General features: G+C 43.7%; 2 protein-coding genes across 7 annotated transcripts in view; one reads left to right on the top strand and one right to left on the bottom strand.

The window, feature by feature from the left end:
• Positions 1–3,486: 3,486 nt before the first annotated feature.
• On the top strand, positions 3,487–8,177 carry SHISA3 (shisa family member 3). The gene is made up of 2 exons (XM_047856486.1): positions 3,487–4,270; positions 7,610–8,177. The coding sequence occupies exons 1-2, from the start codon at positions 3,706–3,708 to the stop codon at positions 8,047–8,049; spliced, it is 1,005 nt and encodes a 334-aa protein (XP_047712442.1). The 5' UTR covers positions 3,487–3,705; the 3' UTR covers positions 8,050–8,177.
• A 9,052-nt stretch (positions 8,178–17,229) lies between these two features.
• ATP8A1 (ATPase phospholipid transporting 8A1) overlaps positions 17,230–25,900 on the bottom strand; it is a 232,249-nt gene continuing 223,578 nt past the window's right edge. For all 6 annotated transcript variants that reach the window (XM_047855524.1, XM_047855526.1, XM_047855525.1 and 3 more), the window contains 2 exons: positions 21,436–21,527; positions 17,230–20,252 (listed from right to left, as the gene is read on the bottom strand). In XM_047855524.1, the coding sequence (XP_047711480.1) occupies positions 20,155–20,252; positions 21,436–21,527 (190 nt within the window). In that variant the 3' untranslated portion in view covers positions 17,230–20,154. The remainder of the gene's footprint in view (positions 20,253–21,435; positions 21,528–25,900) is intronic.

Genomic DNA, 25,900 nt, shown 5'->3' with positions numbered 1-25,900 from the left:
GGAGGGACCAGCTGGGAACTGGGCTGCTGGGGGCTGGGAGTACACTTCTGGGCACCGGTGCTATTTATTCTCCAGTGGTGGATATGTGCTAAAGCAAATTTGAGGAAAAATACCTTTCTAGTAACTCAGATTGACAGGGTTGTGGAATAAGAGATTTATAGTGAGTGAGTGACTCAAGGAAGAAAATTCCATTAAGTCCTGGGCAAAATTATAAAAGGAAGGTAGGTGATAAGAAATCACTTCAGGAAGGAACTTAATGGAAGGTTGAACACTTTCTGTTTTCTATTTTATTCCTGGATCCAATGCAAATGATCTGGAAAGGATTTCCGTAACCAAAGTGACTTGTCCTTTAATTAATTAATTAATTAATTAATTTTTCACTTCTGCATTCCTTTGGCCTTGTCGCCTCCCTTTCCTAGTACATTTTGATTCCAACCCTTTCCAATGCATTCCTTTGGCCTTCCTTTTCTTTACTCCTCTGTGGTAGTTTCATGCTGCTATCAATTCTTATCGATGAAAAATAGAAGAACACTTGCATATGTAGCTTTTCTTCACGCATAAAAATAGAAAGAATTGCATTTCAATTTTACAAGTACCCTTCACGCAGCTACAATGATGAACAGATTGCCAGTTGTGTTTCAGAGTCTTCTATGCCACCTTCCATTCTCCATTTCTTCCCTACCCTCTCTTTATTTCCATCCCTTCTTTCCTCCCTCCCTTCCTCCCTACTTCCCTTCTTTCCTCCCTCCCTCCCTTTCTTCCTTCCTTCCCTCCCTCCTTTCTCTCTCGCCCCCTTTCACTCTTTCTTTCTCTTTTAGTGGTGTTTATTAAAGCAAATTCCAGACATCATACCATTTAACTCATTTCCTATAGAATTTCCTGAAGGCAGGGCCACCAGAGAATGTAGGCTGAGGAAATGATCCCTTATGATTGTGTTATTCACCAAAATATGGAATTTGTGTTACTGAGATAAGGAAAAATATAGAATTTCCCAAACCTCTGCATAATACCCCAGATGGTATAGATTTTATTTTCCATCTCTCTGTCTTCCCTCTAGAGTCTTCAAGCGGGGGGCGGGGGGGGGGGTCTAAGAGAACTTTTTAATCCTCCTTTACTATTAAAGTAGTAACAGAATAACAGAAAATTTGGATGTTTAAAAGATACATATTCTTTTACTATTCACAAAGAGCATTCTGAGAACATCAATTTTGCAGTTTAATTTGTCAGTGTAAATTCGAGGAGCTCTTTCATGACAAAGAACCAAACACATTTCCTCCCCTGGGCACACCCCCTGAGCTGATTGTTGTAAGGCACCTGGATCTAGATATGAAAGCGTGGCACACAGTTGCTCAAATATTCACACATGTCCGATCTGTGGAGTATCAAGTAACTCGAAGGTTTGGTTGTTTTCCATGAGTAAATATCCAACTAAATTTGAGTAAAATGCCCTCTAAATAAGTCAAATAGACAGGAGCTTTGAATGAGGGAATTCATTACAGTTCATGTCCTAAGGAAAAGAATCCCACTGTGGCACGGAGAATGTAATTAATGGGAGGTAAGCGCCAACAAATCACTCCTTAAAATATTAATGCTATCAAAGAACAGCTGGATAATGAGAGAAACTTGACCCTTGGGGGACTAGCAAACGTTGCTGTCGCAGAACTTCTTCCAGTTGTGATGTAATGGAATTCCTTCAAATTTAACAAAAATAATATAAAGAGGTGTGGTTCTGGGAAAGTTATTAGCAGTAAACATGTCTTTGCGGTTTTATCATCTTATTATGATCACTAGAGCTCCCTTTTGCTGTGGTTCTAAATGACCTTTTCCCTTAATTGCTCAGGATATATACAATCCAAACAACACTCCTAACACACAATTAAAAACAAAAACTTTAAGTCTGGCAAGAACATTTTTTTTTTGTAAATAAAAACATTGCACCCAAGAAATTTCTGCAAAAACAATTTTTCAGTATGCTTAAGTCAAGAAAAACTCTCCCATTGTATGTTTGTGGATAAAAGCTTGAACTTAATTTGGTTTTGTTTAATAGCTATTGTCCCGAGCAATATGTATTTCTAAGACAGCAATATAGTAAAATATTTATACAGTCCTACTTACCATCTGAAATGTTGGGCATTGTTTTTACGTTTTCATAACTAACTGCTAATCCCAATATTTAAATGAAGGAATCAGAAGAAATCATTTACTTGGAATATACTTTCACTTGGATTTTAAGAAAGAAACCGTTTTATTCAGAGTTAAAAAAAAAAAAAAAGCTTCTCTGAACTGACTGTGGATCACGGGGAAGCCGCGGGCGTGGTAAATGCTTTTGACCGGACACTTTTTATTGCTAGTGCACAGCAAACTTTTGTCTCTTTTGTTTCACTTAACTTGCCAACATCTAAATCAGTGGCACGGGCATTCAGAGTGTTTGACAAATTGGTTGAGATACGTGGAACATATTCACACATAGCAGTAAACGATGAGAGGAAGTTCAGGACGCAGTAAAAATAAATGCCTGAATTTAGCCTGGGTTTCACATAACACCAGTTTCATAAGGCACTTACGCCGCTAAAGGAGCGGTGCCCCCGAAAATAGCACACAGGGGACACATCATTTAAATAAATGTGTTTCTTTGCCCGAACAGAAGTTCAGATCTGCTCAATTATCATTAATTTTGTTCCCTTATTTCCTTTGTGGGCGTGAACGAAGTCGTGCTTTTTGAGGGTTTTCGAGCTGCCCTCGGCTGGTGGAGGTGACCGGCGATTCTTCACCCGCCCGCACGCAGGTTGGGGGGGCTGGGGGGGGGAGTGCGTGTGTGTGTCTGTTTGTGAAAACGTGCCGTTCCTCTTAGAAATGGAAACTTTTCGGTGGAAAACTTAGCGCAAATGTCGGCGGCCCCTTAAAATCACATTGTCCTTTCTGAACCCTTAGAACAGGTGTCCCAGGATCGAGTCCGCATCTGTGCAACAGGCGACGGAAGATTCGACAAAGTTCAGTCGCCGCGCCCGCTTTTTATTACACCCATACACTGCAACCGCGCGTCTCCACCCGCGCGCCGACGCGCGTGGATGGCGGTAGAAACCCGCAGCCCTCGCACTCGCTCTGCGGAGCTCTGTGGGCCGAGCGAGACTTGGGGTGTGTGTGTGTGTGTGTGTGTGTGTGTGTGTGTGTGTGTGTGTGTGAAGGCCTGATGCCCGCACTTCCAGAGCTCAGTCCTGGGGGAGCGCGGTGGGCGGGGGGAGGGGGGGGGACCGGGAGGGGCGGAGGGGGGCCCACTAACCAGAAAGCGCAGGGGCATCGGCGGCCCGCGCCGCGCCCCCGCGGTGATTAGCGCCAGCGGCGCGACCCGGGAGGGCGGACTCTTTCTTAACCCTCGGCGTCTCCCCCTCCCTCTTCCTTTTTAAAGGACGCCTTGCAGGCAGAGCCGTCAGCAACCGGGAGGCCGTTTGTACTTGGCCGCGGCGGGGCTGACTCCTGCTCCGGTGACAGACAGGGGAGGGGGTGCAGGAGCCGCCGGTCCGGGCGCCCGCACGTGGGGATCTCGAATTCTTCCTCCTTCGGGCTCCGCTCCGGACCCCCCGGCGACTGCCCCGAGGAGGGGCGCGGCGCGGCGCTGGGGTCGCCCGCTCGGGACGCGATGGCTCCCTTGAGGAGCGGGGAGGGCGGCGGCCGAGGGTTCGGCGCGCCCCTGGCGCGGGTCGCAGTATGAGACCGGCGAAGGGCGGCAGTAGCAGCCCCAGCAGCAGCCTCTGCCGGCGCCTCCCGCGGGCCCTCGCCCTCCGACCCCGCGCACCATGCAGACGCCTGGCCTGCGGAGTCCGCCGCGCAGCCGCTGCCGCCTCCCCGGCCCCCGCTAACCCCCGCCAGAGGGGCCTCGGACGCCGCGGCCAGTCGCCCGCGCCGCGCCCCGGGGGAGGCGGCACCGAGGCGCTCAGCCCTCCGCTCTCCGGCCGCGCGCGTCCCCCTCCCGGCCGCCCCGGGCGCCCAGCGGCGATGGGGGCGCTGCTGGCGCTCTGGCTCCTCCTGGGCTGGCTGCGCTGGAGCCCGGCGGGCGCCCAGCAGTCCGGAGAATACTGCCACGGCTGGGTGGACGTGCAGGGCAACTACCACGAGGGCTTCCAGTGCCCGGAGGACTTCGACACCCCGGACGCCACCATCTGCTGCGGCTCCTGCGCGCTGCGCTACTGCTGCGCCGCGGCCGACGCCAGGCTGGAGCAGGGAAGCTGCACCAACGACCGCGGCGAGCTGGAGCACCCGGGCATCACCGCGCGTAAGTGCGGGCCCTCGGCCCCAGCCCGGCGCCCGCGGGTGTGCGCCCCAGGCGGTCCTGGGTCTGCGCGCGTTGGAGCGGCCAAGGTGGGGGCATCGGGGCCGGAGCGGGTGGTCGCGTTTCGGGTCAGGCGCCCTAATTGCTTTGCAATCCCGATTCCCGCCACGCGCGGTCTCCACGGGTCGGCCCGAGGAAAGTTTGCAAGGGACGGCGAAGACCACAGGGCTTGCACCCGTTGACCCCGGGCAAGACAGTAGTAGGTCTCGGGAACGCGGGAGGTCAGGGGAAGAAGCTACCGGGACAGCGCCAGGTCGGATTGCGGTTTTCTAGGGCGGTGGGGGCTCCCCATCGAGCTCCCGGGTCACCCCAGGAGCTTGGGGAACTGCCGGCGGCGGGGTCGCAACTCTCGGGGAGCGCTCATCTGCAGCCCCGCCGGGCTAAGGAACTACAGCCACGTTTATCCTCCCTCCCCGCTTTTTTTTGGTGGATCTTTGGTAGCTTTCCTAAGCCTGTGTCTCGTTCTCCCGACTTCCTTTCATTTCTCTGCATCGAATTACCCTCTCCGACCCACCCCCTATTGTCACGCCTTTCAGAAATGCCCAGGTCCTCGAGGTGGAGATTTAGAAACCAGGGTCGCAGGGGCTGCCCGCCCCCTATTCTCCTGTCGGAAAACACGGGTCAAATTTCCGCTCACTTCAGAGCGGAATAAATCAAGACCCCAGCAGAGGAACTTTACACCTAAAAAAAAAAAAAAAAAAAAAAAAAAAAAAAAAAAAAAAAAAAAAAAAAAAAAGGGAAAGAAAATAAAGCTTTCCACCTGAATGGGAACGTCTGGGAAACCCGTTGGAGCTTGAGGCGATGGTTTTACCGGTGGAAACCCGGTGAGCGGGCGGAGCTAAGAATGGGTGACACCCCAGAACGCCACAGCAGAGGTCAGAAGCGGGCACCAGAAGTTCTCCGGGAAAGAATTAATGGTGCCCGAAGTCCCCCCCCTCCGCCCCAACCCCGCCCGCCGAGAGCGTAAGGACCCAGAGGAAAAGCAGACCCTGGTTTGTCTTAGAACCCGATTATACTCTCAAGGACTTTAACTTCTGGTGGATTGGGGAATTGGTTTCTGGAGAGAAGATGCTCGGGGTGGGGGGGGGGCGGGGGAAGCAGAGAACTCAAGGCCATCCTGGTGTGTTAAAAAAAAAAATACAGACTCGTTCCCCTGGCTTTCCTCCACTCACCCTGGGGGACCCATTTGCTTTCTTTAAGAGCGCAGTCTGCAGCGGGGATTCCGTCCTGGGCCTCCAGGCTCCGCTGTGTTGCCCAGGCCAGCAGGAGAGAGGGCAGCATCCACACTCACTGAGGTGCGGTTAGCCAAAATCTCAGGGACCTTGGCCTGTGACTGCCGCTTGCCAGCTGGGTCACTTGGGCAAGTGACTTAACTCTCTGGGCCTCTTCTCAGCTCTAAAATGGCGTGTATTGCTGGGGCGCCTGAGTGGCTCGGTGGGTTAAGCCTCCCATCTCAAGGTTGTTGGGTTCCAGCCCCGAATCGGGCTCTGTGCTGACAGCTCAGAGTCTGGAGCCTGCTTCGGATTCTGTGTCTCCCTCTCTGCCCCCTCTCCCCTCTCAAAAATAAACGTTAAAGAAAAAAAAAAAAAACCTTTTAAATGCACATATTGCTCTCAGAGGAGACAAACTGTGAATTAAGTGAGTGTATGAATGTTTAGACAGTGGGGGAGTAAGTGGCTAGTCAGTCACGTTCCCCTCCCCTTCCACAGGGTGCTTCTAAACATGGCAGAAGGGGCGGTAGGCGGTAGAGCTTACACCTTACACCGAGGAACCCCAACCCTCGGGGTTGATAGTTCCCTGTCCATCACTGCTTGTGTGTCTTTGGGGAGGTCAAAAATGAGTATGTTTCCACATCTGGAGAACAGGGAGTACCATGCCTTCCTCACCGAGTGTCCAGGAGAGCTGAATCAGGTCATAAGTAAGAGTCAGGCACACAGTAGGGTCTTAGTTTAATGCAGGTTTTCTTGGTTCTACTTCTAAGCTGGAGGCTGCATCCAGAGGTGGCCCTATCAGACAGGAGAGACGCTTGGAGAATGTCCCAAAGGTGCCTCAGGGGTAGGAGATTTTATGTCTGCCGTGCACAGAGAGAAGGAAATGGGTTTGCTCTGACGGAGGGATGCCCTCATGGAAAGTTGGGGCCACCAACACCAAGAGCTACCTCATGATCTAAGGTTGGCCACAACCCACAGTTTGGGCGGAAATTGAGGGGAAGAGGTGTGGCAGCTGGAGTGGGCATCCCAAATCACTTCCAGGAAGAAGTGTCCAGAGATGACAATTTAAGATGCGGTCACAGACACAGTTCGTTTGGGCCCACTATGGAGTTCTTTAAAACTTTTATTTTTATTTATTTAAAAAAATTTTTTAATGTGAGTTTTGAGGGAGACAGACAGAACACAAGTGGGGGAGCGGCAGAGAGTGATGGAGACACAGAATCTGAGACAGGCTCCAGACTCTGAGCTGTCAGCACAGAACCCGACACGGGGCTCAAACTCACGAACCACGAGACCATGACCTGAGCTGAAGTCGGATGCTTAGTGGACTGAGCCAGCCAGGCGCCCCTATTTTTATTTATTTTTTAATGTTTATTTATTTTTGAGAGAGACAGAGAGTGAGCAGGGGAGGGGCAGAGAGAGAGAGGGAGACACAGACTCTGAAGCAGGCTCCAGGCTCTGAGCTGTCAGCACGGAGCCGGATGAGGGGCTCAGACTCATGAATTGTGAGATCATGACCTGAGCTGAAGTCAGACCTTAACCGACTGAGCCACCCAGGCGCCCCGTGGATTTCTTTCTATGGTTCTTTCCATAGTCTCATAACGGAGGGCTCATTTACAGGCCTGGCTCTCTTTGCTTAAATTGGAGATTCTTGGATGGGAGATGAATTTTCAGCCTCGGAGACAGGTCAGAGCCCTCAGTGCCCCACTGTGGTAAAACTACCAAAAACCTGGGTTTACATCCAGAAGTTCTGGTAACCAAAAAACTCACACTTTCCCTCCCTCCAGTGCATGAACAGGAGGGTAGATTCTGTTCCTTCTGACTTCCAGATGTGCAATATAACGGCTAATTGCTAACAGAGGCTACAGTATCAGTTTGCTTCCTCCCTGCTCGGAGTAAGAATATTGGGTCATCTCAGTTTGCACTTTAGAAGTTACCAGCTCTGAGAGGCTGGGCTGACAGCGGTGGTCATACTGGGTCACTCACCTCCCCCCCCCCCCCAAAGGTGCCTGGAGTTTGGGAGACTCTTGTCCAAACACCTGTGTGTGTCTTTTTTTGTTTTATCTTTTAGAGCCCGTCTACGTTCCCTTCCTCATCGTTGGCTCTATCTTCATTGCCTTCATCATCCTGGGCTCTTTAGTGGCTATTTATTGCTGCACCTGCTTGAGACCCAAGGAGCCCTCACAGCAGCCAATCCGATTCTCACTCCGCAGCTATCAGACGGAGACCCTGCCCATGATCTTGACTTCCACAAGCCTCAGGGCACCTTCCAGACAGTCCAGCACGGCCACCAGCTCCAGCTCCACCGGGGGCTCCATCCGCAGATTCTCCTTTGCCAGAGCAGAGCCGGGCTGCCTGGTGCCCTCCCCACCTCCACCTTATACCACGGGCCACCCAATCCACCTGACCCAGCCATCCGGTTTCCTGGTGTCACCCCAGTACTTCGCTTACCCACTCCAGCAGGAGCCCCCGCTGCCTGCGAAGAGCTGCCCAGACTTCAGTTCCAGCTGACGGGCCACAGCGATAAATCCAGCCCGTCGTACAACGGCAGACAGGTGGAGTGCTGTCGCCATTGCTGCAAGTATTTCTGGGGAAATTTCCCTGGGAGCCGGCGATGTCATGGAGGAATGTGCTAGGAAAATACAGCGCCTTCTTAGTCTTAAGGTTCCCGGCTCCCATCACAGACGGGTGCGTTAAGAGAATTGCTTTCTGGCCTTGAAAACGTGGTGATTATTACATTTCAACTTATGCTGCTTTTATTCAAAATAGGCACCATTTCAATTTACAGTTGCAAATTGGCTGAAAATGTATTAATTAGACAACTCAGCTGTAATGTTTAGGAAAGGCCTACATGTTCTTTTGAGTTGTTTAGTGAGTCTTAGTACAAACATATACATAAATAAGCAAAGTAAAATACCTGATAGTAATTATTGAAGGTTCTCTTAAAAAAAAAAATTAACAACTAAGCAACCTGAAGGGACAGTGAGCAACCTATTTACGATTTTGGGAGAAACCTAACCATGAATAACGTTAGCATCGTGAGAAGAGTTACTTTTTAAATTAATAATTAAAGTTTGTTTAAAATATAAGAGCTTTTTCAGAATACAAGATTTCAGTAACCACATGGAGTTTAAAATTTTAAATATTTACTCAGATATTCATTGTAAACAGATCTTATGTAAAAGCGTTTCCCGCACCCACCGGAGGGAATATTTATTGCAGACTTTTTGTTCAACAGCATTTAGTGTTTAAATGAAAGTTGGACAGCTGAGTCTTAAAACATTTATTTGTAAAATGAGTCCTGTACAGATGTAAAGATTTGTAATTTAATGTATTTACCACATTGACGGTACTAATTATTTAGTAGTCCACACTGAAATTTTTTATGTTAATAATAACTGTGGCGTTCAAAGTCCATCTATTGGGTTATAATCACCGAATATTACATATCTTACGTGCCACTCAGTTCCATGTCTGATGATCACATTTGGGCATATATCCTGCTGGGTTAGAATAAATAAAGTACTTTATGTTTTTGTGAACTTGAAATTTTAGATCAAAGTGCTTCATTTTTTCTTCTTAATGATAGTCTCTGCTATTCAATAAAAGAAGACGTCTTCGGGGTGCCTGGGTGGCGCAGTCGGTTAAGCGTCCGACTTCAGCCAGGTCACGATCTCGCAGTCCGTGAGTTCGAGCCCCGCATCGGGCTCTGGGCTGATGGCTCAGAGCCTGGAGCCTGTTTCCGATTCTGTGTCTCCCTCTCTCTCTGCCCCTCCCCCGTTCATGCTCTGTCTCTCTCTGTCCCCAAAATAAATAAACGTTGAAAAAAAAATTTAAATAAAAGAAGACGTCTTCACTTCATATTTTGAAATTTAAAAATCCTACGCTGATTTTGCATTACGTTAAAAAGCTCTTTTCCACATCAGGGCTTGTGGAGAGCAGCAAAGGAAGTAAATTCTTAGAGATTTAAAAATCGGGACATTTCTCATAAGAGTCTGGATTTCTGGCTTCTCGTGACACGAGGAAGATGTGGCACTGAGGTTCCTATACTGCCATTGGGCCAGGCCAGCCGTTTTCAGACAAGACACTCGTCATTCACCAGCCTCCTGCCTGGTCTCCACAACCTGGCCCCTTTCCCTCAATTTTGTTACCTACTTGACCCCTGTGGGTGTTGTTTTGGAGCCTCGGTTTATACGAATTCATGCTATGATATGTGGCCCTCAATAGCTCTTTATATATATATTTTTAAATACAACCATTTTTATTTTTTTTTAAAGTAAGCTCTACACCCAAAGTGGGGCTTGAACTCAGGACCCTGAGGTCAAGCATCACATGCTCTAATTGGCTGAGCCAGCCAGGCATCCCTCAGTAGCTCTTTTTATAATTTATTTTATTTTAAGGAGAGAGTGAACAAATGGGGAGAGGGGCAGAGGGAGAGAGAGACTCTTAAGCAGGCGCCATGCCCAGCACAGAGCCCGACACAGGGCTCCTTCCATGACCCTGGGATCATGACCTGAGCAGAGATCAAGAGTCAGATGCTCAATGGAGCCAGCCAGGCCCCCTTGAGTAGCTCTCTCTCTTTTTGTTTTAAAGTTTATCTTGAGAGAGAGTGTGCGAGTTGGGGAGGGGCACAGCAGGAGAGAGAGAGAATTCCAAGCAGGCTTTGCATTGCACTGTGAGCATAGAGCCCAATGTGGGGCTGGAACCCACAGACTGAGATCATGGCCTGAGCCTAAACCAAGAGTCAGACGCGTAACCGACTGAACCACCCATGCGCCCCAGTAGCTCTTTTTAATAGAGCCACTTAGAGGTAGAATTCTAACCTGGGGGAGTTGTTTGGCCTTACCCTTTTGCTTCCGAGCTGAGGAAGCAAATTCAACGGTATCGGTATCGTGCCTTTGCTCGGTCTGATGGCAGAGGAGCTCTGACTTCTGGTCCTCTGCTTTCTCCCGTGACCAAAAGTGGTGACTTCGGATATCCCATATTGCCCAAAATAAGAAAGAAAGAAGGGGGGGGGCAGTTTGGGAGGGAGGCAAGAAGGGAAAGAGGGATGGCCGAACAGTAAAAGGAGAAACACTTGTGAGCATGCCTCTGGTACACACTCCTTTGTCATTAGACTGGTTTTATTCATGTTTGTTATATATTGCTCCTTTGATATTTTAAAAGCTAATCTCTGCTGGGCTCTTATGAGCCAAAAGCTATTCCAAATATTTATATGTGCTAATTCCTTTCATCCTCCAAACAACTTCAAACAGGGAGGCATTAGAATTCCTATTTTACGCACTTGGAGGAGTGAAGTCACTTGCCCAAGGTCACACAGTTGGCCCTGGAGCTTCATGCAAAACCAGGTTGAAACAGCAAGGGAACGCCTGCTTTGAGGTTTTGAAGTTTCTGTGCATGAAATCCACTGTGGGGTAAAGCATGAAACCCAGTCCCAATCTCCAAAGCAATGACTGTCAACTCTGTTGGGCCCAGTGAGCTCTCCTTAGAACAAATATTTTGTGCCATCCCTTTAACCGTCCTAAATTGAAATTTATAGGTAATATTAATCACTTACAGATACAATTTTCAAAAATCAGTACAGTGTCTTCATGGTAAATAGGAGAAAGAAAAGGAAAATACTTCCAAATGTGACAGTTTCAGTAGACCTAACGAAGGTCCTAGATTTGCACCTCTACGCAGAACGACCGAAAAGCGATAGCTCCACATCCAGACTGATGCAGGGTTGCTAGACTGGCAACCCACACCCCCCGTTGCATTATTGCTGTTAATGTGATTTTTCCAAACAAAGCAAGGTCTGATCTCCTTTTGATTTTCACAGTCGTTATGTATCTGGAAAATCCAGTGTATATTAAAACGGTGTCAAAGATACTTTATAGGTAAAATAGGATTAGGTTTTTCCACCCAAAGGAACATTCCAAAGTCACACCGACGGTCAAGTCTTTGTTGGGTGGACTAACCTGTGCATTGTAGGATCTCTGTCAAGACAAAGACCCACCAATGAATACCCACGACACCTGCCCCTCCCCCTCCATCCCAGCTGTCTCCACACAATTCCACAATGTCCTCTAGAGGGCAGAACAGCCTCCGCTGAAAACCATCTAGCTTGTCAGCCTTCTCTAGTGGCTGTACTTCTATTTGCCATCCCTCTGGAGAGCAGTTCCATTAGGCAAAATAATGCTAAGGAATTCAAAATGTTCACACCCGCAAACTTCTCTTCCTTAGCCGTGTGCGCCAATCAAGTTCATGGGCTCTAAGCTGTTTAAAATATATGGAGACATTGTGTCCTCATCGTAACCTGGCACTCAGTGACGCTGAATCAAATCATATCCCCACCTACTTGTTGACATAATACATGCCTTTGGACTTCTCTCTGAACGATATGTAGCTGATGTTATTATTTACACATCCAAGGCAGGCAACTTGGCCATCCTGTGGCAGATTTCCAGATACGGTCCGTCCGGCAAGCATTTATTGGACACCGCCTCTGGGTGAGGCACTGTGCTAGGGGTTGGGAGTGTCAAGATGAATAAAACGCAGGTCTGATTCAAAAAGCCACTATCTCCACAGACCCAGGCATGACGGCAAGTCCTTGTGATAAGCTGTTATAGAGGCTCTATAAAAGAAGCACATTGTCTTTCCTGCTTTCCAGGAGCTCGCAGTCACTTAGGGGAAGATGAACCCACAAACCGACGCTTAGAATTCATTCTGGTAACTGCAATGATAGGGGACGTGTAGAGTGTCCAGGCGGCACATACAAAGGGCACCTCGCTTTTCTGGAGGGGTTGAGATCGAACCTGGGCCTCTGGATGCATGGGATCTGAGTGAGGAAGGCTGGGTGGGGGAGGCAGAGAGCAGTGCTAGGAATGAGAGGAAGAGCATATTAAGCAAAGGAAAGAACTGGTAGAATGGCAGAGAAGCACCCACCGGCATAAAAGAACAAGGAGCAGTGTGGAAACTAGACAATTCAAAGAGTGAGGGTGAAGAGATGAGCAGGCTCAGTATCAGAGGTCTTGAAAACTAGGGTGGTTGGATATACATCACATGTAAGGGGAACCTTGACGAGGTCCATGAAGGAGAGCAGCTTGATCACGTCTTCATTTTAGCCTAGAGAGCAAGGGTCACATCAAATCACCTGAAATTTCCAAAGAGAGGCTCGCCACAACCTGCCACAGCACCAAAGTACGGCGGAAATCGGGCTGATTGATGCTTTATTACTTCCCCCAAGAATTAGAGTCCAAACATCCTAAAACCATGATTATTTTGAAGAACGGAAGTTCTACACTTTGAAAGGCACTTATGCAAATAATGGGTAACATTTACTAAGCACCACGTGTGTCTCAAGTCTTTATGAACTGTAATATTTAATCCTCACACCCCTGAAGTGAGGGTTGTTATCACGCCTGTTTTGCAGATGAAGAAATCAAAGCAGCAAGGTTAAACACTATGCCCAAGGCCAGACAATAATAGCAGAGCCAAGATTTGAACCCAGGCAGTCTGCTTTGAAATTCTACATTCTTTATGATACATAACCACACAGCTCCCTCCCCACTGGAATGCAAGCTCTAGAATTTCTAGAAGGTCTAATTTTCTTGGGAAAAAATCAGCCAACCTACTTTTCAGAAAATCTATTGGGGACAAAGTGATTGTGTAATATTGTACAAATCCTATAGAGAGAGGGGATTGTAACAGTCAGTAGAGCTGTGCTACAGCATGAAACACAGAATTAAATGTAAAGCGTGGATAGAAATACTAGATGACAAACACATCTCCCTTTACACATGAGAAACTTGGGAGACCAGATGATCTAGCATGGATTTTGGAGTTATAGTGCCTGGCTTAGTTTTCTGGGTCTGTCACTTATTATAAGCTGAGTGACTTTGGGCCACTTCACTGTGTCTCAGATTTCTCATTAAAAAAAATTTTTTTTTTTTTTTAATGTTTGTTTTTGAGAGAGAGAGCGTGAGTGGGGAAGGGCAGAGAGAGGGAGACGCAGAATCCGAAGCAGGCTCCAGGCTCTGAGCTGTCAGCACAGAGCCTGACACAGGGCTCACACTCACAAACCGTGAGATCATGACCTGAGCCAAAGTCAGATGCTTAACGGACTGAGCCACCCAGGCGCCCCCTCAGTTTTCTCATTTGTAAAATGGACATATTAGTGGTACCTTATTGCTTTGGGTTATCTTGAGAAATAAGTTAGAGTCACTGTTTCCAATCCCTTGCATTCTAGTGGGGAGGGAGCTGTGTTGTAATTAATGACAAATAATAGCAGATGAAATACCCTAGAATAGAAACAAAAAGGCTAAGAATTGTGGGGGGTGGGGTGGGCAGACCTAACTGCTGATTGGAGTGCAGGGAACAGAGAAAATGGCCCTGTGGTTGATGGAGTGAGTCATGAAAATCCATGGCCCCTTTTGCTACCTGGCCAACTTCCCCACGTTGCCAGGGATAGAGCACTCTCCCACCCCGCTGCGTATTCATGACCTGTACGTTTTATCATCTGCTTTAGAAAAATGTATTTAATAAATTTGCTTTAAAATGAATCTTCATTTTAAAGCCAACAGATTGTACTTTTAATTGTCCAATTGGATTGATTGTTCCGTCTTATTTTCCCTGCCTATTTGCTTTTTCTTGGTGTTATTGTTATTCCATTTGGTGGAGAACTTGCCAGACTGACTTAAACCCGTAAGATTTCTAAAGTGAGATAATGAAAAAGGTTCCTGAAAGTATATACAATCACAGTTAGGAATTTGATTCAGTTCATTGGGCTGGGATCTGTTTACCTTTGCACAACCTAAAAAACTTATTTAGTATACACTCAGGAAAAACAAGAAATTAAACATATATTAAACTATTACGGAGACAAACTGTTGACATATTTTGACATGGATATGGCCGTTTTAAAACTGCAATTAGTTACTAATGCAATTATTCTGACAGAGAGTTGTTATTTGAAATCCTAGTTTGTACATGAAATAAAAACAATGGTAAAACAGATTTCTTATTTTCCAGAAATTTTGACTAGCCTCCTAATGAAATTGTCCAGGTTAGGAAGACCTTTTTTCATTAGAATGAGTGGCTCTGTGTTACCAAAATGGAAGCTGAGCTTAGAGATGCCATACGCACACAAACTTTAAATGGGGAAGACATGTTGAATTTATGAGAATGTTATTTCAAGTTTGCTGCTTCCTTTAGTATTTAGGGCGTATTAGCATCCGAAACCATGGGGTCAGTATAAACAGTGTGCACATTTCGAGGGGGCGTGGAGATGCAGGTGAAAATCGTTTGACATAATTCACAGGTGACTTTTCTGTACACGTTTTGCTGTGGTTTTGCTTGGGAGGCCCACGTGCAGCCCATGTCCCTGGAAAGACTGAGGGAGAGGAAGTGGGGCCCTCAGCCCTCGCTAGTAAAACCAGAGGCTTCTCAAACTGCTCCCTCAAGTGTTTCTCTGGGAGCGAATCCCATTCCAGCAGTTTCCAAAATCGCTGCTTCATTTGTTTCTCTTTTACCAAATGATGCTTGTTTCTGATAAGACTATTGTCCTCATACCCAGTGTTTCTGGTGCTTTTGTGTCACATGTGTAACATTTTTGGGTTACTTCCTTCACATGTTACTGGCTAAATGTGGCCACGTAGCTTGGGTAGGTTTGCTGAAATAAAAGGATGGAACCGTGAATCAGCTGTTGACTTGTAGGCTGATTTAAATATGGAATGGGGATAATCCTGGGAGGCTTTTCTGACTGAAGAATCAAAATACAGGAATTTTATTCAAAGAAATTGGGGGGGAGGGTACTCAAATTAACCATGTCTCTTACCAAACTAGACTTCACATGTTCGCCCTCATGTCTCCTTTAGTTGGATTAAAAGGAAGGGCTATTTTCTAGATCACTGCGGTTATAAACAAAATGTTAAAGTGCCATTAAGTGGAGACACCTTCTCAGACTATAATTACACTGGCTTTGAAAGTTTTATAAAGCAACAAAGTTTTTAAAACTAGCAATTACAACTGCAACAATTCCTTTATGCAATGGTACAGTTTATTTCATTTTTAATAACAATTAGAGGACAAAATGTTTAAAATTTGCAATTTAAAACATGCACATTCACAAAAGGCCAATGACACATAACACTGCATAGAACTGAATATTACTCAACTTTAATAACTATTTATGAAACACAGTGCATTGAACATCGAGATAAACAAACCTGAGAAAACTATGATCACAGATTCAATACTCTCCACTCATGCAGCTTCACAATTTCTACAGCAGTTTCAGCAGGAATGGTTTTTCATGGAGCTGAAAATACTATTTTATCTTAAATGCAAACTGCAATTTTCCATAGTAGCTGCCTCCCAAGGCTGCCTTTTTTTTTTAACTTAATAAACTTGAAAATGTGAAAAATGAAGCTTGAAATAGCTAAACAAACAGCAAACAGTATTTACTGCATTTATGGCTTCTATTCTAGAACCATGAAACATAAAAATATTTATTATTTTTTAATATTCTGCTCTCGGTTTTTGCAAGAGCAGATTTACCTATGGAAAGTTGCTGTTAATTCAAAGTAAGCATGTATAAAATCTAGCTTTTTTCCCCTCCTTACGGGAGATTTATTTGCTGAGAAGTTTTGTGAGCTTTATTAAGAAAAGTTCTTAGAAGCAAGCTAAACAAAAGTTGCAATTAATTTTTTGCAAATTTGTTTGTAAAATAATTTACTTATTAAAAAAAAGTTGTGCAGAGAACCAATCAATTTGTCCACTGAATACTGAATTCCAGGTAGGCCATGACAGAATTTTATAAGGCAGAAATAAACATCAAGATTTACAGCAGTAGCCATGCATTGGCCTGGACCACTTTAAATATTAATTCATGCAAACCATAAACCTATCAAAAACACAGCTGCTTTCATACAGAAAATAAATCAAGACGAGAAATGGAAAACATTTATTTCCTTTCCTTCAAAGTTTAACTTACATTCCATTTTAATAGCCACTGAAGGTTAATTAAAATGCAGCAAAGTATAACTAAGTCTCACAAGTGACTTCAGTTATTTTAACGTGAGAAAAATCAGATTATGATCTCTTAAAGAAGCATTATAGAAATGTTCATCATTAAAAAGCATTTATTAGGCACCGAACTGCATGGTATTACATTAATTTACAAAAAGAATTCCACAGATCTGGTCCACATGATGTGAATGGGGTGGGTGTTTTCCCGATAAATTTTATAAATGGTTATTTATAAGGTTATAGACTTATTTGATGAAATAAGTTTTAGAACCGGGAACTCTCCTAGGGCAACTGTGCAAAAATAAACACTGATGATCACGTAGCATGGTAACAGTTAGGACATTGTTATAAATAATTTAAAAACTACAAATATACAATCTTTTACTTTCAGACTTGCACTCAGTTCCTGAAAGACTATTTTCAATGACAAGTTACAAGTGACGTACAGTGCACACAATGCAGAACAAATTATCATGTGATGTTCATATCTGATACGAGAAGGCTGAACTGCAGAATTATAAAACAAAACTTCATGATCAGAATAGGTGTTGATTTCTGGAACTCACTTTTCCCCCCTGAAAATTAAGAGGAATGAGTGACTCCATTCAATGACCATATAATTCATGTAAATAAATAATATTATTGAATAGAATACACATTCACCTGACTTGATGAGAAGAAGGTTTCCCATTAAATCTGCAACATTGCTGAAGCTGGCTCACGTGAGATATCCAGTGGGGTGTGGGAGGGTGGGCAGCAAATATATCATTTTAAATTTGCTACATTCCTGAGAAACATCATTCTCCTGCTAACAATTTCTGCCAGATAGCATCTTTCTGGGTGTGAGACACAGATCTATTTTTATATGTATATATAAAACATTTAGGAAGTTCATGCTCAATATCACTGCGTACTACCCAACACTAAAGAAGCAACTCCCAGCTTTTCAATGTTAAATGAACGAGGATTTTCTGCTGCAAGTAGTATTTTCTGAATTGTAAACATTGTAAAGCAACGGTGTTAGCATTTGCCGAAGTCCCTACAAGGGACTTTTTAATTGAAGAGTATGTGTCCTTTATTTCAGAAAATACAAGTTGAAAGTCATTTCAGCTGTTTGTTTTAATCCTGGTAAAACTGTGTTACTTTCCCCCTCTTTGGAAGGTTAAAAAATCAGAGGGTTTTCTCTAACACTATAAAATCAGTGCCACCGTAATGCTGTGTTTTAAGTTTTACCAAGGCGACCACTCCCTGCTGCCCAACCCCCTCTCTCACCCAAGAAGCAAAGGAATTGACTTAATAATTCATAAATAGGACTAGAAATTAGCCATATTTCAGACCATGATCTCGTACGTTAATTAACCATGGGTATTCTCTTCTACTCATGTTAAGAGCTCCATAGAAATAATCCATGTTTTAAGATAAAAATAAAACTTTTCATTTTTTGAAGCCGGAAAATTCAGTTCCATTATATTCATCACGTTTTGCTATTAACATTTTGGAGAAGGACGCCGCTGACGAGGAGGAGGAGTTCTTATCTGTACCTGCGAGGAAGTGCTTCTCTGGAACGGGGTACTTCATTCTTGTTTTTGGATTTGCGTGGCTTGACTTTGACTATCACCACTGCGAGGCCTGGGAAAGCTGCTCCATTCAGCGGACAAGTCCGTGACTGCAGAATTTTGAAGGTGATCTCAGACTCTTCTTACACGTGTGGACTTTCTAGATGTTTCGATTCAGAATTTTCTTAATCTGAACCCCAAAGGGGAATGCTCTAGGAAGTGAACTATGTCAACCCCTTGCTCCCCTTAGAATTATGTATGTGTTATAACCTCTCTTATTTACAGAAAATGGGGGGGGCATACTTGTAACTAAATAGCTAAAAATACAGAGAAGGAAATGACGTATAACCTAATTTTAAATCTAGATTAAGAAAAAGGGTTAAAAGAATGAGACATTATTAAACTCAAATCACCTCTCTTTGCAATTCTAGTTGACTTTTTTTTTTTTTTTCAAGAGGAAGTTCTACCCATTTGGCTGGTAAGTCCACTTAAAGGCAAACAGGATTCTGAATAAAAGGCAGAAAGTTTGCTTCAATCTCTGAAGTGTATCTGAAAACTAGAATTCCTTTTTATTTTTATTTTTAAATGAAAGCATTCTTTTAAAAATAGTATAGAAAACTGGTTGTGGTTTTTAAACAGCCCCTTCACCATTTATCGTTGGTAGCAAAATAGGCATTTTTAGGGCATGTCTCAGAAATGCTGAAAATAATTAAATTAAACTGGACATACATTTAAAACCATAGCAACAAAATCTACTCGTGATGAAGACTGTCTCTGGCTGTAAAGCAACAGGCTTGAGTAAAACAGATGTTTTTAAAATGGGGAAAATGTACCACTGATTTGTCCCAATTAGCAGCATGTGACTAATTTGGGGGAGCTATTTGAAAAGTGAACTGTGAAGTAATTCTCAGTGTTAAATACAGGGGTGGTCACCATAACACGGGGTGTGCCATATAAGACAGCAGGCATCTCTAGCAGGAACTATAGAAAGAACCAAAACACAGGACAAAAGCCGAGCCTATGTACATTACAAAAGCCCATGCATTTATCCGACATGGTATTCCAAACACCTCGACAGAAGCACTGGGACTCTCACATAAATATGTAAGCAAATTTTTCTTGAGAGAGAAAACTTTAAGACAAAATGACATCACTCAATCTTCAGCGGAAGCCAGGGGTTTAGAAAAATCTAGAGACACCTCATCAGAAATGACTGAGACATATATACAGATTAAAAATCAGTATCATAATGACAGAGTCACATTACCACGTGTGCCCTCCAACTTCAACAAGTAAACAAGACAAACAAGAAAGAAGCATTTGTAAGGCCAAAGGTGCAACATCACAGATTTGAGTAGCAAATGCCTTGAAATACTCATTTTTGCAAATCACTCTTACATTTGAAAAGTCAAGCATGCAGATCCTACAGCAGAACTGGAGGTAAACTTTCTTTTAAATTTCTGGGCAAATGACTACTGAATGAGAAATACACTTATTGAACTTCTTTGGCAAACATTTATCAAGACAATTTTTGACACAAACACTTATTAATGTCTTGTTTAGAAATTTTGCTCAGTAAGGTGAGTCAGTTCCTTAGAGAAGAGTGCTGGTTTTTTTCAGCATATTCTGAAATCTAAGTCTGGATATCAAGAGTCCCTTTAAATTATTACCATTTTAGAGTTTTTAAATGGTTGGTTGCCTTGTGGTATATCCAATCAACCGATAGTCAGTTACAGCCCCAGAGTAACGGCATAAGACTCCTGACCTATTCTCAGTTTTAAGAAAGCATTCTGGCAAGATACAAGGTCATTTTCAATTTCTGCTTACAAAGACTCAGCAAATACTTTAAAAAATCAGAAAGAGATGGTATTACAGTATAGTGGCACAGTGCTTATGTCTATAATATACATGAATCTGAAGGTCAATCAACGAGATGAGCTCAGATCCACTTTCCCCTCCTTGGACCAGACTGGAATTGGTCAGCAGATTCCGGGAAGACCTGGGAGCTCTCCTTAGAGACCTGGTGGAGCCAGCCTCGAAGCCCCGCCCATCACCATTCATCGGGTCTCTGCTTTGTGGTGTCATATGCTCTAATCACTTCAGATTGTGAGACGATCCCATTCTCATCTTGTGAGAAAGCATACCCATCTATAAGTTAGAGAGGAAACAGAAATGATCACCGTGAAGTCACTGGGAATCTCTATTCTGAGTTTTTAGTACTTACTTTCTGATCGGGGGGATCTCATATAGCCCTCCTGCCCTCAAAAGTGTGCACGAAGACATGAATTTTTAACATCCGGAGAAAGATGCAGACTCAGCTATACCAGGAAGAGTGGGCTGACTGCAGGTTGTCAGCTGAGATTCTATGAACTCTGCCCCACGGATGCTTTCAACCCCCCTCGGTCTTCCTCATGGCATCTCAAATCCAAGCCAAGCCTTCCAACTTTTGCTTCCTGGCTACTGGAGGTTGTGGGAGTCTAGTCAAGTGGGCACATGCATTTCCATACACATCAGGTGGATGAGCCAGAAGGAAGAACAAAAGTGAGGAGGATTCACAATTAAACACATGTAACTGCCAAAGGTGGAAAAGGGGACTCCTTCCTTGGGACAACATCATCCTTGGCTCTTGGCGTCTACAAATAAACTCATTTGTGCCCCAACATGGCTGGGGATAAGCAACGGCCCCCAAGGGGGTCACATCTTTAGAAAAGGCCTCTTGAAGTATAGAAAGCAAAAGCATTAAACATGAGTATACGTAAATGAAAATAAATTACATGTGGAAACAACATGAAACAAAAGATATATGACTAACACAAATACATTTACTACAGGGCTTTATATATTATATTCTCTTTTAGATCCTTGAAATGTTAAGAGGGCATGATACCTAATAATTTCTTACAACTCTAAATATTCATAAACATTTTTGAAGGGGGAAATATATGTTTCTGTGCCGTATGAAAGCTGAAAAAGCCCTTGCAAAGTTGTTCAAGTAGAAAAGATAACAGTACGGAGGGAGCTTTTAAGACTTAAGATTTATTTTACTGGTTCGTCTTAAGATTTAAGGAAGCAAGGGGCACGTGGAGATATTATTTCTTCAAGTGAAAGCAGCAGGATTTTAACATGCTTTGTCTTGTCTGCTGGAAAGGAGACGGTTGTGGTCAGAGGTTTCTCTCACTGGTCATTTATGTAACGTGTTGCCAGTACGCAAAACTTTTTTTCGGTGTTAATGTTAAAAAGTTGAATATTCCTAAAGCCCAAACCCTGCTGTCCTAAACGCTCTGACGTGACGGCAGAGAATTTATTTGCAAGTCAGAACTCAGATACTCACGGAGCAGGTTTTGTTGCAGCGATTCAGATCGGTACAAGTTCACGTGGTTCTTCTTAAAGACGTTCTTGAGCAGTTGCGCCCTCTCCGTGAGGCTGTGGGGCAGGTGCAAATGTGTGAAATGAATTATCAACTCGGCAGAGACCCCAGTGTGCCCACAGGACCACCAGAGAATCAGACTTAAACAAAAGATTGCTTGAGAGGTCTGTAGTCTAGGGATTCTTTTTGCCCCGTTTTCTCAGATAGCAAATGAGATTTCAAGTATTTAGATACTTCCAAGGCCAGCTTTCCCCAGAGCTAAGGAGAGTTTTGTTCCCAATAATCCAGCCAAAAGAGTTCTCCACCCCCTAGTTATATTTAAGTCAAATGGGAATACAGAACCTGTACAACACAGTTAATAAGAAAATACAAAATCTGCCAGCAGCGTCATTAACTTCTAAAATCCTGGTTGACTTACTACGTACGTAGTGAGCGTGGCATTTTTAGAGTCACAAAAATTATTACTCTTTTTCCTACTTTGCACATATTTTGGTACAAAATAATATTTTTTTAGTGATGCAAAGAAATCCTAAAAATTACACAAAGAAGAGATTTCATAGGCATTTTAATTAGAAAAGTTCCATTACCTGCTCCAATGTGGTATGAAATGTGTTCCTTAATTTCATTTTAAAATAAAACTATTTTCAGAAAATAATATTAGGTAAAACGACAAGGAAAATATTTATTTCTCAATAAACGCTTAGAATAATCTCCACAGAAACAAATCCACGTAATTAATTATGTAGCGCCTAGAAGCAACACTGCAAGAAATAATGCATCTGTTTTTTTCCACTGCGTGTAGAATGGTGTCTCCCACAGCAGGAAGCCAATTATTTGTCAAATCAATGAGTTCGAGTAATCATTGTGAAATACACTTTAAACATCACACCAGGCCTCCCAATCATGCCATTTCTCCAGTGGTTGATGTATAAAACTTTGCTTTGATATCAAAGAACATAAGAATCCTAGTAAGTAATCCGCATGTGCTACAGCAAATGTTTACGCAATTTTGTTTTAATCACTGGAATGCGCTCAGTTGAAAAATTTCCATCTTGGGTTTTTCCCCCACTATAAAAGTTTTAGTTAAATTGTTCTGTCAGCTTTGTGTTTTGCCAAATTTTCTGCAATCCTGAAGTGGAACAATTGTTATCATATACAAAAAATAAAAATAAAAGAATCCTCCGCAGAATGAACTCGTAATTATGCAAACGTTCAGGCTTTCGCTGAAGTAAAATATTTAGCAATGTTGACATTTGTAGTTATCTTCACATATTTTTCAAGTCGAGGGATGCTGTAAGTGGTACTTATTAGACATACTTCATTGTCACTGAGAATTAGCTACATTAAGGCAAGAAAGCTAATTAATCTAAAACTCTGGTGGATTTGCAAATAGTTGTAAAACTTGTTTTTGCCAGTGAAATAAACAGATATGGGGAATGAGAAGGGGCCATTTTTAGAGTCGCTTTTCTACTCTGTTCTTAAAATGATCTAACATTACAGACCCAGAGACCCTGAGGAACACTAAAACACGTAACTGCTTTGAGGAAGTCGGCAGCCTTAGCGGCAGGTGGTCTGATTTTGTTAGCAGAGCATTGCGGACGGGGTGCTGGGAAGTCTCTGGTGTTTAAGATGGAAATGACTACAGACAACTAGAGGTTGGCAATGTATCAGGATGTAGCTTCTTCTCCCCCAAATACATTTTCCAGGTTTCAGGCTGGCCTTCCTAAATGCATAATACTTTAATATTATAACATTAAATGTTAAGAAGGCAGATGTGGGAACTTTATCTGTCCTATTACGAAACTTAGATGTGGAAGATAATGTAGTTTGTAATAATCATTCATATGAGGCTATCCTTTTACTCAGCTGTTGCATCAAGTTAATTAATGCCTAGTGTTCAAAAACAAAGCGCAGTAAGAAAGCTTTCTCAGGAAAGGAGTGCATTACTGGGGGCAGAGCATGGGCTTTGGAATCTTAACTTTAATTCTGAGTCTGTTACTTATTAGCTGAGGAGCCTCAGGCAAACCTTTCTTGGTCGTCTCATACACACCAGGAGGATAATCCCTAACCAATGGTGGGGATTCAGGGAATTGTATGGTTTCTAGCACAGTGACTGGCACTTAGGAAGCACTCCACAAATGCTAGCCCTTCCCAACCTTGCCATTCTCCCAGCTCCCAAGGAATTTATTAAAAAAAAATTTGTTTAATGTTTATTTATTCTTGAGAGAGAGAGAGAGAGACAGAGCGTGAGCAGGGGAGGGGCAGAGAGAGAGGGAGACACAGAATCTGAAGCAGGCTCCAGGCTCTGAGCTGTCAGCACAGAGTCTGATGCGGGGCTGGAACCCGTGAACTGCAAGATCATGACCTGAGCCGAAATCGGACACTTAACTGACTGAGCCACCCAGGCGCCCCATGGCATCTATATAAACTTTTAAAATTCTGGCAGGTGGGGCAGAGATCTACTCATCTTATGACCACCCAAGACAATCTCCTTATGTAAATTCCCTTGCCAATTAAACCTGACAGCTACCAATCTGGAGTGGCCTGCCTCTTTCTTTGGTCTCTCTCTCTCTCTCTCTTTTTAATGTTTATTATTTACTTTTGAGGGAGAGAGAGAGAGAGAGAGAGAGCGAGCATGAGCAGGAAAGGGGCAGAGAGAGAGAGGGAGACACAGAATCTGAAGCAGGCTCCAGGCTCTGAGGCATCAGCACAGAGCCTGACGTGGGGCTCGAACTCACAAACCGTGAGATCTTGACCTGAGTTGAAGTCGGACGCTTAACTAACTGAGCCACCCAGGTGCTTCTCCAAGGAATTTATTATAAAAAAAGAATCCACCAAAACAGAGATCATCACAAAACAGAAGACAACTTTGTGAGGATCCTTTTTGATGCCTTGGCTTATATTCAACATTAGCTCAACACGACATGTCTATTGCTGCATGTGAGTTTTGATTTACAATGTTTCCACTCCAGTTCCACAGTAGGGAAACTACTAGGTTTTTGTTGTTGTTGTTTCCTGGACAACACCGAACGCTTGCTTTAGTTCTCGTAGAACAGAGTCCCTCCTATGAAATATAAATGCCATTCACAGGGGGGTGCTTAATAAATAATAAGTGATGATGATTTGTATTTGTCTAGTCTTATCCTACCTTTTGGGAACTACTCATCATTTCAAAATTATGCAGTTCTAGGCCCTTGATGTTTATGGGTACTGATGTTACTATCAAGGCACATTATACATTGCATTGGTGACACGCAAACATTAATGGATATGTTAAAAAGTTCAGCTTTTCTTGAACAGCTTAACACTGTGAGAAGAACAAAAAGACTTTAGATACCTTCTCATTAAAACCCCATCCTTTTTTTTAATGTTTATATTTGAGAGAGAGAGAGAGAGAGAGAGAGAGAGAGAGAGAGAGAAAGAGGAGACAGTGTGGGAGCAGGGGAGGGGCAGAGAGAGAAACAGAGACAGAATGTGAAGCAGGCTCCAGGCTCTGAGCTGTCAGCACAGAGCCTGACATGGGGCTTGAACTCACAGACCACGAGATCATGACCTGAGCCCAAGTTGGATGCTCAACCGACTGAGCCACCAAGGCACCCCTAAAACCCGATCTTAATTACAACTGTTAGTCAGTAGTTACTAAATTTTGTATGGTCTTTCATCATTTACATACCAAGCCATGCAAATTCTTAATTTGTTCAATGAAATTATGCAACTACCACTTAAATATTGTTACCTTATTTCCAAGCCCACTAAAATGTTTCAACTTAGATATCTGGTGGAGGTAAGGTGTTTCAACACACTGTGTTTTAAAATAATATTTCATTTAAAAGCACTAAGGAAAGCCTAGGTAAAACCCCATTTACTGTCCTGGAATACATTGCCTTAAGGTATTTTCGTTTATTTTTGAAGATTGGTAAGTTTGCATTTGACTTTATATTGGGTTGACAAAGCTACTTTGGTTGACTCATTAAAATGGATCCCCAGAAAGTAAAAAACCATCCAGACGTGGCAGCTGTCCTGTGGTAGGTGGTGGTGGGGGAGATAAACAGTGATTATAACTGTCCTGATCTCTGCTCTGGAGGAGATAATAGTTGTCATTCTGTCACTTTTCTTTACAAATGCTGAGTAGAACCATTATCACAGTGATAAGAGTAGGGTGGAGGAAAACATGTGATATATGCTCCTGTCCTAAACCTCTACGGAGGTTCGAATGTAACACTGATAGAAATCCAGTGTGAAAACTGAGAAACATAGTTTCTTTTCTATTAGTTTGGGGGCAGTGTTACAATTGCTTTTTTTTTTTTTTAAAGATACATAATATAGGGAAAGGCCGAGAGAAACCATCATCACCATCCACATGGCCAAGTTATCTGACATCCATACTTCCATACTCTCTTCTTTAAAGTCAAGGCTGTAGTCAGTGCTA

This window comes from Prionailurus viverrinus, chromosome B1 (assembly GCF_022837055.1).
Source record: "Prionailurus viverrinus isolate Anna chromosome B1, UM_Priviv_1.0, whole genome shotgun sequence".
In the NCBI taxonomy this organism is placed as follows: domain Eukaryota; kingdom Metazoa; phylum Chordata; class Mammalia; order Carnivora; family Felidae; genus Prionailurus; species Prionailurus viverrinus.
This window is presented reverse-complemented; position numbering and strand designations above follow the sequence as displayed.

Bases quoted from the DNA above. Each gene is read 5' to 3' on its own strand.
- SHISA3 (XM_047856486.1), top strand. From the start codon at position 3,706: ATGAGACCGGCGAAGGGCGGCAGTAGCAGCCCCAGCAGCAGCCTCTGC. The intron at 4,271-7,609 runs GTAAGTGCGGGC...TTTATCTTTTAG, and splicing joins GCACCCGGGCATCACCGCGC to AGCCCGTCTACGTTCCCTTC.